The sequence below is a fragment of the Micrasema longulum genome, unplaced genomic scaffold (genome assembly GCF_059751315.1).
Source record: "Micrasema longulum isolate JH-2025_06_02 unplaced genomic scaffold, ASM5975131v1 h1tg001079l, whole genome shotgun sequence".
NCBI lineage: Eukaryota > Metazoa > Arthropoda > Insecta > Trichoptera > Brachycentridae > Micrasema > Micrasema longulum.
In genome coordinates, this window is record NW_028278267.1 from 89,405 (window position 1) to 102,502 (window position 13,098).

Genomic DNA, 13,098 nt, shown 5'->3' on the forward strand with positions numbered 1-13,098 from the left:
AGGTGAAATAATTCAATCAGATGAATCTCACCCGCCTAAATAAAGGTTTCAGCTCTTTAACTTCACAAACATCAACAGATGGAAGAATTGAAGGAATATATGTAGATGTTTGAATATGGGCAGAATGGTGAATGTTACACAGTGTGTAAAGTGGCCACTTAAACCAGCCAATGACATGTCATAAGCCCTGTAGATGCCTAGACTTCTATATTACCTTTTTTTGAATTTTCTTCATCTCTGTTGTAAAATGTTAATATAAACAGCTCCCTAGGGAGTTGAATCCAGTCCTTGTCTACAAAAATTTGGACAAACTCAAAATATTGTTGATAAATGACCTGGCCCATGAAGAAGTATAGAAATTGAAAAAATAATATTTTCAGTCGTTGCCTAGTCTAGTATGTAGGTGAAATAATTCAATCAGATGAATCTCACCCGCATAAATAAAGGTTTCAGCTCTTTAACTTCACAAACATCAACAGATGGAAGAATTGAAGGAATATATGTAGATGTTCGAATATGGGCAGAATGGTGAATGTTACACAGTGTGTAGATGCCTAGACTTCTATATTACCTTCTCTTGAATGTTCTTCATCTCTGTTGTAATATGTTAATATAAACAGCTCCCCAGGGAGTGGAATCCAGTTCTTGTCTACTAAAATTTGGACAAACTCTAAATATTGTAGGGAAGTATTTTTTAGTTTGTAGTTGAATTGTATTGGTTTTTTAGATCGCGAGAAAGATATTATTTTACATTTGTCAATGTTATCTATATGCTCGTTGTATGTCAGTCTATAGTCCAAAACAACTCCCACATCCGATGGACTTAACTGCGTCAATTATTACATTAACATTAAATAAATGAATCCTGTCGTTTCTCCGGCGATTCCAGAACTCGAATCTCGTGCTCCAAGCCGACGTTCGGTTCATCGAGCGGCGCGGCAGGGACGAGGCCACCGGGGAGGTCGTGTCCCTCGTCGGCAAGCTGACCGGCACGCGCATGGGCGACCGGCACCAGCGCACGCGGCCCGACCGCGCGGAGGAGAGGAAAATCAAGTCCGTATATTCTATTTTTATTTATTTATTATTTATTTATTATTATATAAAATATAACAATATTAAAGTTAGATAAATAAAAAAATAAAAAAAACTTAAAAACTATATTGAAACCCGAGTATGAAAAGAAAATTATCAAACAAACAAACCATCACGCCGTTTCGCCGTAGGGGTAGGCAGAGAGGATAGAACGCCACATCACTCGATTTTGACATACAGACCTCGCTTCCTTTACATTCATACATCTTCTCATGTACACACGCCGATTATTCCTACTTTTGACATGTCCATCTACATGTGATCTTAAGTCATTTTTAGGTTATTTTGAGTTAAGTCGTTTTACAATATTAACTCATTTTTAGGTTATTTTGATTTAAGTCGTTTTACAATATTAACTTATTTTTAGGTTATTTTTATTTAAGTCATTTTATGATCTTAAGTCATTTTTAGGTTCTTTTGAGTTAAGTTGTTTTATGATCTTAACTCATTTTAAGGTTGTTTTGAGTTAAGTCGTTTTACAATATTAACTTATTTTTAGGTTATTTTTATTTAAGTCATTTTATGATCTTAAGTCATTTTTAGGTTCTTTTGAGTTAATTTGTTTTATGATCTTAACTCATTTTAAGGTTGTTTTGAGTTAAGTCGTTTTACAATATTAACTTATTTTTAGGTTATTTTTATTTAAGTCATTTTATGATCTGAACTCATTTTAAGGTTATTTTGAGTTAAGTCGTTTTATGATCTTAAGTCGTTTTATGATCTTAAGTCATTTTATGATCTTAACTCATTTTAAGGTTATTTAGAGTTAAGTCGTTTTTGTTTAAAATTGAAATTGTAAAATTGAAACTCCGGTGCCCCGCAGGCGGCAGAAGCGCGACGAGGCGCAGTACGACTTCGAGCGCATGAAGGGCGCCACGCTCACGGCCGAGGGCGCGGAGGGCCCGGCCGCCGCCTACCGCCCGCGCACGCAGGACACGCGCCGCGCGCACGACCTGCTGCTCGCCTTCATGCAGTCCGCGCTGGGCGACCAGCCGCGCGACGTGCTGTGCGGCGCCGCCGACGAGGTACGTGCCGCTCGCTCGCGCCTAAGCCGTGCCGGCCCGAATCTGTTGCCACAGAGAGGGAAATGATTTTTGAGAAGGGAGTATCGAAGTCCCGGCATGACCTGTCATTGGCTGTGTGCTATAGTCCTTAAATGTAACTTGATTAGAATGACAGCTGTTAAACTAATGTCATTAGTCTTGGGAAATTACTGATCACTGATCAAATCACTCAGACATCGGGAAATATTTAATCTGCCTTTGTTTTCAAATAATGCTACATACCACACACCTATTTTATTTATTTTTATTTTCTTTCATTTAGGAAACATACAGTACAGTTACAAAGTTTAATATTTTACACAATTAGACTTAACTCTAATGGACCAGTGAAGTTTGCATATTATAAAGCGATTATACTTAGGAGTTTTTATTAGTCAAATACTTAGGAGTTATTATTGATATAAATCTAAAGTGGAAACAGCAGATTGAAAACGTTACTAATAAACTTAAGAAATTAACGTTTATATTCAAAACCATTCAAAATATAATTAACGTATAGGAACTTTTAAAGATTTATTTTGCATTGTGCCAATCAATTTTGGAGTACGGTATAATCGGATGGGGTGGTGCGAGTGACACAGTTTTAAATAGTGTATTTGTTGCACAAAAATCCATAACTAAAATAATACGCAGAGTCCCGATACAGACATCTACCGAAGAAATATTCCATAAATCACAACTTATGACACCAAAACAATTATACGCTAAAACAATACTCACTTACAGATTCGAAAACTACTCTTACTCAAATGAAAGACATAACCCCCACAATACATCACATACAAATAACATAATCACTAGATCCTCGACACATAGACAACTTAAACAAATACAAACTGATACCACTTTCGGACAAAGGGATTTTGAGTATTATTCAATTAAGATCTATAACCTACTTCCACTATCTATTAAAGCAATTCGTAATGAGAAAATGTTTAAAAAGGCTATAAAAAAATGGATAGTGGAGCTAGGTAGAAGTAAAATGGATTGTCTCATTCGCCCATACCAATGCTGAATCAACTGCTCCACAACTGTATGGCTTATGTTAGGTTTTTGTTGTTTTCATTGTGTGTTTTGCAATATAAATAATATAGATGTACATAAATACCTTGTTTTTAAAACTGTCTGAATATTTGTTAATTATGTTTGTTTTTTAAGTTAGTCTTCTTTGTTTATTCTCAAATGTAATTTTAAAAAAGTATATTGTTAAGTGTCCTCGGCACGGGAAACCCCAGTGAGGTCACATTATTTTTATTATTAACCATAGTTTGTAAGCGAAAAATATGAATAAATAAATAAATATGTAAGGTTAATTATGGCCTGCATGTGTCGGGAATATAATATATACTGCCGAAACAATAAAATTGTCATTTTTCATGATGCTCTCTCAGCTTTTGTAATAAAAATTTACATGCCTGTGGCTTCTGTGCTATCACACGTGCGTACAATTGCAGGTACTGGCCGTCCTGAAGAACGACAGAATGAAGGACCACGACCGCAAGATTGAAGTCGAATCTCTCCTCGGCGCCATACCGGATGAGAGGTTCGCGCTCCTCGTCAACTTGGGTACGAATGATTTATTTTTATATTCGAAGCGTGTTCAGAAATAATGCCAATTTATTTAACTAAATCATGATCTTAATAGTGTATCACTGTGGCTAAAAATTAATAAATTAAAATTGAATATAGGAAACAAAAGAATAGCAATTACACCATCAATTGTAATAGAAAATGAAAAACTTAATGAAGTCACTGAAATTAAATATTTCAGATTCAAAACTTACATTGCACCAAAACGCTAAGATGGTAATAAATAAGATTGCAAAAAAAATATCAATTTTGGGAAGGATCAGAAGATTTATTGATAAGGACTCCTGCAAAACTATTTACAAAGCAATTATTAAACCACACGTTAACTACTGCAGTAGCATTTTATTTTTATCAAACAAAGAAAACATAGATAAACTAACTGTATTACAAAATAAAGCCTTTGGAATCATTTTGAAAAAAAACAGATACACGAGGGTAAAGTCGATGGTAAATGAAATGAAATTATTAACATGTAAACAAAGAATATTTTACAATACAATGATATTTGTTCATGAAATTATAAACTCTAATAAAAAAACAGAATTTTGGAAAAAAATTGATCGGAACCAGCGTGAACACGATCACAATACTAGAGAAAAGAACACAATTAGACTTCCATTTAGGAAAAAGGCAAAGTCACAAAATTCCATTTTATTTAAAGCAATTAAAAAGTATTACGAAATGGAAAAAAATATTTATGAAGAAAAAAACATATCAAAATTTAAAATAACGGTCAAGACAAATGTGATAAACAATTTATAAATTAAATATATTTGCAATGTCATTATTAGAACACACATAACAATATGTATGATATGTGTGCCCTACTTTAAGATTTAAATTTAAAAAAAAAAAATTTCGAAGAGTCTGCTTGTCAAAATTTTTCAACTGTATTCATCGTTCACTTTGTCCGTGGCAGCCACTCAGGTTAGACATGTTTTTTGAGCTCGGCGATTTTCGTTTGTTAAAAAAATTGGATCAAAGATTTGGATGAAATTTTGTGTAAAAAATTAAATAAAGTCTAACAAAGTTTGTGAAATGTTAACAAAGGCCCATGGTGAGTCTGCTACGAGTAAAATAAGAGTTTACGAGCGGTATAAGCGTTTCCAAGATGGCCGTGAAGACGTTGAAGATGACGAACGGCCCGCACGCCCCAGCGCATCAACAACCGATGAAAACGTGGAAAAAGTTAATGAAATGGCTGTGAAGAAATATCATCGCGTGGACAATAGTCATCATAACTTCTCATGGCTCCGTGTCCGATAAAGATTTGGGTCGTTTCGAAAGTACTTTGGTGATGATGACGGAAGTTTGCTGCATCAGCCAGCGTCAGGTTTAGCGATTTGACCTGCAGAAGAAGCGCGGTAATGATCCTCCCAACGTTTAGCAAAGCTAAGGGGAAATTCAGGTGGTTTAATGCTCCTCTGGTTCTCTGTGATTGGTGGCGTCTGTCTACACCCGGCTGAAGAAATTTCTTTCAATGCTCTTCTCGATGCTTGGCAATATTCATTCCCTCTCAGCGGGCGTGATGAACAACTATGGGTGGCTTCAGCCAGACGACAGAATGATCCAGGATACGGCCCTACCTAATGTAGGGAGTACCGCTTTACCCACCGTTAAACTACTGGGAGTTTTACTCAATTCTGACCATCTCTTGACGCTCAAATTAGTAGAACGATAAGTTCACGCTTCTACCAGCTGAGACAAATTAAAGGTTGATGCCGCCCGTCAATTAATAAATGCGTTTGTAGAGTCTAGAGTCGATTATTGTAATGGTATCTATGCAGGTCTACCAATGAACAAAATGACTCGCCTACAATCTGTATTGAATGCCGCAGCGAGACTTATTTTCGGAATCTCTGAGTTCAGTCATATCACTCCACTACTTCGGGAACTACACTGGCTACGTTTTCCACAGAGGGTCGAATACAAACTCTGTCGGCTTGTGTATAAGTCACTGCGCAACTCTGCTCCGGAATATCTAAGGGAACTCTGCATTCCAGATGAACTAGCTGACAGGCGTCTCACGCTTAGATCAGCTACGTCTACGGCGAGAGGAAAAGTTATTTTTGAACTTGTTCTATAAATCATTTGAATAAATCCGTAGCATGTGACAACAAAATAAATTGTTTTAATTAAATTACAAATTTAAAAGCTTCAATTAAATTAATTTAACAATAGAATCACCATGTAAAGCGCCCTGGAGGTATTTTATTACGAAAATGGCGCTATACAAGTTATCCATAATAATAATAATATTAAAATAAATGGCTGTTTCTTCCAGGTAAGAAAATAACAGACTTCACCGGCATCGGGACAGCGGCTCCAGTCGGGGATGTCCAGCAGGAGCAGATCGACGAGCAGTACGGCATCAACGTCCAGTTTGAGGAGTCCAGCTCCGAGGACGACGAAGACGCCTTTGGAGAGGTGATCTCCTTAATTTATTTTGCATACAACCTTTTTTTTTACGTATAAAAGGACAGCAAAAACAGTCTACGATGTATACAAGAAAAGCCATTTGCTAATGAATGTTAATAAATTCAAAGAGATGAAAATATAACTAAATGTGAGATCAGCGTGAACGGAGATATTCTGGATCAGGTAGGAGAATTTGTGTATCTGAGAAGTATGTTTACTGGGGATGGAGAGGGGGGTGAGTGCCGGGAACAGGGTAAACGATGCACTGAAATCTACTTTGGCATCAAATGTTTATCGCCGAAAGCGAAACTAGCAGTTCGCAATGTAGTTCTAGTGCCCACTCTAATGTATGGGAGCGAAGTATGGAATTGGAAAACGATGATGAAAGTAGGTCAAGTGCTGTCGAAATGCGATCCCTCGGGTGAATGTGTGGTAACACGATGTATGAGAGGTGCACAAATGTCGAAATCTGTGAACTGTGTAAGGCTGAGACACGCATTATGGACAGAATCTGCGTCGGTTCGGATATGTGGAGCGAATGGACGGTGAAAGAACGAGTAAAAGGATCTACGATGCGCATGTTGATGGATGCAGAAAACGAGGAATATATTTTTATTTATATCCCTACTGAGATGAGGTAGAATTTTTTCAAATTCAAGGTTCAGGATTATGGATATTCGAGTGTAATGACAGGTCATAAGCCCTGTAAACGCTCGAATATCCATAATCCTGAACCTTGAATTTGAAAAAATTCTACCTCATCTCTGTAGGGATATAAATAAAAATATATACCTACTCCCGTCTTGGGAGAAAATCCAGATTTGTGTGCAGGTACACGAACCAAAAAATGTTATGAAAACGAGGAAGACTGAGAAAGACATGGCACGACCGAGTCCATCAAATACTTAGAGGAAGCGAAGTCTGTATGCAAAGATAGAGTGATAGGCGTTTTATCCTCCCCTTTGTTTTGTTGTTGTAAATTTATTTATTTATTCTAAAAACGTTTATGTACAGTACAAAATATTTTAATGCATTCATAAAACGAAAAATTAATACTAAAATTTGAATGTACGAAAATGGTAAAATAAAAATACCCAGCAATCATAGAGAAAGGATGCTATCCTCTGAACTTTCTTCTCTAATATGAAAGATGTCGATAGATATGGTTGAGTGAAGACATTGCTCTTCCTACTGGCATTACCATCGGCGGGTTGGTTCCGCAAGCAGGAAGATAAAACAGCTTAAGCTGTCCATGTCCAAGGTAGTCATTAGGAACATACTCCCCGTTACTCCTATGTTGATCGGAAAAAATACATAAGCAAGTATGCATTTCTTCTTTTCTTCCAACTAGTGTAGCCGAGCATTCCCAGTATGGAGTCAGACGGGCACAGCCGCGGATAATATCCGCACTCCCTCGAGTAAAGATACCTCGGAAATTTCCTCTGAACCGTCTCCAGCGTAAGAGAGTGCTTCGGTTCGCGGGGCGCCCGGATCAGAGATCCACACTCGAGTCTGCTTCGCACCAGTGAGTTATAAAGAAGCCTCAGGACACGAGCATTCAAGAACACCTCAGCTGTTCGGAGAACAAATCCCAACATAGCTCCCAGATCTTTGATAGTGGCGCCCTCCCGTACAGTACCGTATAAAAATAGTTTTTAATGTCCTCGTTTATTCGTTCTGTGTAAAGGATAAATATTTCCGTGTCGGCAGGTCCGCGAGGAAGGCGACGGCGAGGGAGAGGGGGAGGGCGAGGATGAAGGCGAGGCAGAGGGGGACAGCGCCGCCGTCAGCGACGACGACAAGGACAAGAGACAAGGCATCCACGCCTCCAACGTGAGCATTTGTTCCTTCCATCCGTTGATTCTCGCGCAGTAAAGGAGCCGAAACCTTTGTCACGCGGGTGAGATTCATCCGGCTGAACCACATCACATATATAGTTGGATAATTTATAAAGCGCCGTTTTTGTGAAAATCACCTCAAGGGCGCTGTACAATTAATAAATATCCCAGTACGTCTTGCAGCTACAGAGCGCATGGCCGGTTGGGATTCTAGTTCCTCGTTTTCAATTAAGATCAATCAAAAATTATAACAGATAGGAGCTAGATTCCAGGACGTCTTGCAGCTACAGAGCGCATAGACAGTTAGAAATTTAGCCCCCATTTACACATTTTAAAAATTACAATTTACAAATTACAAAAACAAAATAATAATAATATGAATAGTAAAAAAGAGTAAAGCTAGGGTTTCCTAGGACAGCGGTGCCCGTATTTTAACGGCCGTAGTGAACGGTGATGCAGTGGACAGCCGTCGTAAAGGTGACTAGAGTGTGGTTTTCTAGGAAAACGGTGTTATCAACACCATTTAACACCGTTTTCCTAGGAAACCACTCTCTAATCACCTTTACCATGGCTGTCCACTGCATCACCGTTCACTACGGCCGTTAAAATACGGGCACCGCTGTCCTAGGAAACCCTAGCTTAAGATTACAACACGCCTTGCTGCTACTAAGCGCATAGACGATTGGAATCCTAGACCCCGTTTACAAAATTAGGTATTTTAAAGTTGATATATTAAAGCTCGATAACCAATCATCGTGCAGCTACAAAGCGCATGGATGAGAGGAATTCCAGCAAAGTTAAAACAATATCAATAAATTTATAAAAAATTGAGCATAGTAGTAAATTGGTCAAGTGTTCGTGCCAAGAAGTAAGCAATAAAAAACTAAATAAATCAAACACTGTTTCAACTCCATGGTTAACAAAGGGAGATAGATGTCCGGAGTGAAGCTTTTGTAGACAGTGGGTAGATATCGTCGCCATGTGGCGCGCTGGCTAGTAGATAGTTTCTGAAACGCACGTGTGTAGACTGGGGGATAATGCCTTTTGTTCCAATGACTCGGTGTCCATTTTGGTCCTTATTATGAGACGCAACATTCCTGTTCAAATTCACTTCTTTACATGAATATTACACAAACGCGTGTATAAGCGGTTTGATTTATAATTTTGTATATTATTAGAAGGCTTAGATCACCCACTGGGCAACGCCTGAAAACGTTTGTAAACAATGTTTTGAGTATGTTCAAATGCTTGCAGGCTGGCGGGATTTCCTCCCTAGGGAGCTATTTATATTTAAATTCATCGCAACAGAGAGGGAAAACATTATTGATAAGGGAATATGACCCTTTTTTTAAATATAGGAGTTGCTTTATTATTTAGCTTGCTTATAATACACAAGGTTTATTTTTCAAAGGTGGATTATTCGGCAATCAAATTTCTTTAAATTTATCTAAACTGTCGGGGTCAGGAGGGATATACTAATGTGGGCCAATCAGGTACTTCTCAGCATTTGCTCATGTGGAGAGGACACCACTTAAAACTCTTCAAGAGACAGCAGTCAACGGGCCTGCCGTTCCTCTAGAGGAGTGTTGGGCATTTTGTTCCCAACTTTGGCTTATTTTACCAATTGCCTGCGCTATATTGACCATGTACGATACTACCTCTCGTGTGAGTTCTTTATTTATTTATTTATTTATTAACGGATATTGTCCATGTATACAATTTAAAAGGTTTAAATATTACAATAAAATAATAGTTTAAAACATTTTTAAAAAAAGAAAGAAGCATTGACAAACATAAGGGACATCGAGACAAGATCTGGACTATTTATTTAGTGCTCGTTTAAATCCTCGTAAACTTAAACCAAACAAGTCCAGACGATCTTGTCTCGAGTTAACAATACGACTAGAGAATAAGGGCATAGCTTGTTCTATGCTGATCGATGAACAGTACTTCATCGTTTCTCAATCTACGAGTCGGAATATTGAATTTGACTTGTCCCCGTAATGATGGAACATCAGCAGCCCCGTAAATACCTAGACCTGTATTTTTCCACTATCCCCAGCTGGCGGGCACGGGCGTGGAGGAGTCGCGGCGCGAGCGGCCGCTGCACCCGCTGGACATCGACGCCTACTGGCTGCAGCGCCGGCTGTCGCGCGTGTACGCGGACGCCGTGCTGTCGCAGCAGCGCGCGGCGGACGCGCTGCAGGCGCTGCGCGAGAGCGCCGACGACCGCGACTGCGAGAACCGCCTCGTGCTGCTGCTCGGCTACGACTGCTTCGACCTCATCAAGATGCTGAAGAAGCACCGCCAAATGGGTGAGTCCGCGTCCCGCATCCAGCGGCTCGACTCGTCTCTGTCATATATTTATTTATTGAACTTTTTGTACATAACGTTATTTGTCCATTAGCGGCTTATTGCCAAATGGCAATTTCTTCCAACCGTTGTCCCGGCTCCGTGAACAGCAACGGCCGCACAGGACAGGACGCTGGGACAATACGCCTTTTCTCTTGATATTTTTTCTCGAATTGATTCTAAGTGATGCTCTTTCCAGTGCTGTACTGCACGATGCTCGCGTCGTCGCAATCCGATTCGGAGAAGCAGAGCATCCGGGATCAGATGGGGCGGGATCCGCAGCTCAAGAAGATCCTCGCTCAGCTGGATACGGGGAAAGGAGAAGACGAGGTTCGTTGAGGATTTTAGATAAAATAGCTTTAGATATACAAAATTGAAAAAACAGTGTCCGTATACAAATGTGCCTCGTGGCGTAATGGTCAGCGCGTTTGCCTACCATGCAAGAGGTCTCAGGTTCAATTCCCGCCATGGTTAATATGGAATATTATTTTAAAGGGTGTTTTTACACTTGAATATTTCATAGTCCTTAGACCTTGGTACCTGTAGCTCAATCACAAATAACTATCGACGTGCTTAAAAACATGCTGAGCATTTGATCGATCACAATGAACAATAATGAACATTTAAATTCATTTCAACAGAGAGGGAAAAAGCCTTCGAGAAGGGAATATGGAAGTCTAGGCATTTACAGGGTTTATGACCTGCCATTGGCTGGTTTAAGTGGCCACTTTACACACTGTAGCATTCACCATTCTGCCCATATTTCAACATCTATATTCCTTAAATTCTTTCATTTGTCGATGTTTGTGAAGTTAAAGAGCTGAAACCTTTATTTATGCGGGTGAGATTCATCTGATTGAATTATTTCACCTACATACTAGACTAGGCAACGCCTGAAAATGTTACTTTTTCAATTTCTATACTTCTTCATGGACCAGGTGGATTTATCAACAATCTTTTGAGCTTGTCCAAATTTTTGTAGACAAGGACTGGATTCAACTCCCCGGGGAGCTGTTAACATTAACGTATTACAACATAGATGAAGAACATTTAAGAGAAGGTGATATATAAGTCTAGGCATCTACAGGGCTTATGTCGTGGGCTGGTTTAAGTGGCCACTTTACACACTGTGTAACATTCACCATTCTGCCCATATTTGAACATCTGTATCCCTTCAATTCTTTCATCTGTTGATGTTTGACAAAGCTGTCCAATGACAACAATGCCCATGACAGGTCATAAGCCCTGTGGATGCCTAGACTTTATATCGCCTTCTCTTAAATGTTCTTCATCTCTGTTGTAATATGTTAACAGCTCCCCGTGGAGTTGAATCCAGTCCTTGTCTACAAAAATTTGGACAAACTCAAAATATTGTTGATAAATTACCCGGTCCATGAAGAAGTATAGAAATTGAAAAAATAACATTTTCAGGCGTTGCCTAGTCTAGTATGTAGGTGAAATAATTCAATTAGATGAATCTCACCCGCATAAATAAAGGTTTCAGCTCTTTAGCTTCTCAAACATTGACAGATGAAAGAATTAAAGGAATAAAGATGTTCAAATATGGGCAGAATTGTGAATGTTACACAGTGTGTAAAGTGGCCACTTAAACCAGCCATTGACGGGTCATAAGCCCTGTAGACGCCTGGACTTCCATATTACTTTCTCTTGAATGTTCGTCTTCTCTGTTGTAATATGTTAATATAAACAGCAACAGGGAGTTGAATCCATTCCTTGTCTACGCAAATTTTGACAAACTCAAAATATTGTTCATTGTAGTATTGTTTGAAAAAATACTAATTATTTTTATTTATATCATTGGTAAATATGAATAATCCCCAATCATAAAAGTTCTTACAATTTTTCCTCAGTATATTTTGTATAGTTTCGTACATTAATTATATTTTAATTTAATTTAATTATTTCCTCACATTTTTTATTTCCTCACTAAAGTTTTCCTCGGCTTTACAGTTTTTTTTGCTCCCTTAAAAAACGTAAAAGGGTGGTTTTACAATTCATTAATACAAATCAATTCATCTAGTCTATTGACAAAATTTCCCCACCGAGAGAATTTATTACATGACGGTTTTCTTGCTCACCGTGTTTCAGGGCCCGCGCTCCGAGGCCTCGCAGAGGAGCGCCCCCCCGGAGAAGGGGCGCCGCGCGGAGGAGGAGGGCCTCGCGGGGCCCGGCGGGGGCCAGGTGGGCGGCTCGCGGAGGCAGCTGGACCTCGAGGAAATGGTAAGGCGAACGCCTCCGTGGAACATTACACTCGATTAAATTGGTTGCAACGTAGTCAGCAGTGAATGACGTGCATATTCAAAAAAAAAATATGAATAGTAAAAAGAAGTAAGATTACAACATGTCTTGCAGCTACTAAGCGCACAGACGATTGGAATTCTAGACCCCATTTACAAAATTTAGTAATTTAAAAAAATATATTAAAGCTAGATAACCAATTATCGCGCAGCTACAAAGCGCATGGATGAGTGGAATTCTTGCATTTAAATTTATTTCAACAGAGAGGGAAAAAGTTTTCGAGAAGGGAATATGGAAGTCTAGGGCATTTACAGGGCTTATGACCTGTCATTGGCTGGTTTAAGTGGCCACTTTACACACTGTGTAACATTCACCATTCTGCCTATATTTGAACATCCATATTCCTTCAACTCTTTCATCTGTTGATGTTTGTGAAGTTAAAGAGCTGAAACCTTTATTTATGTGGGTGAGATTCATCTAATTGA

The 13,098-nt window shown here is 38.9% G+C and overlaps 1 protein-coding gene across 1 annotated transcript in view; it reads left to right on the forward strand.

Annotated features, from left to right (window-relative positions):
- Brr2 (U5 small nuclear ribonucleoprotein l(3)72Ab) overlaps nucleotides 1-13,098 on the forward strand; it is a 63,519-nt gene that overhangs the window by 1,686 nt on the left and 48,735 nt on the right. The window contains exons 2-9 of the mRNA XM_088233252.1: nucleotides 890-1,053; nucleotides 1,916-2,117; nucleotides 3,611-3,722; nucleotides 6,031-6,173; nucleotides 7,875-7,997; nucleotides 10,065-10,317; nucleotides 10,554-10,684; nucleotides 12,464-12,595. Of these exons, the coding sequence (XP_088089378.1) occupies nucleotides 890-1,053; nucleotides 1,916-2,117; nucleotides 3,611-3,722; nucleotides 6,031-6,173; nucleotides 7,875-7,997; nucleotides 10,065-10,317; nucleotides 10,554-10,684; nucleotides 12,464-12,595 (1,260 nt within the window). The remainder of the gene's footprint in view (nucleotides 1-889; nucleotides 1,054-1,915; nucleotides 2,118-3,610; nucleotides 3,723-6,030; nucleotides 6,174-7,874; nucleotides 7,998-10,064; nucleotides 10,318-10,553; nucleotides 10,685-12,463; nucleotides 12,596-13,098) is intronic.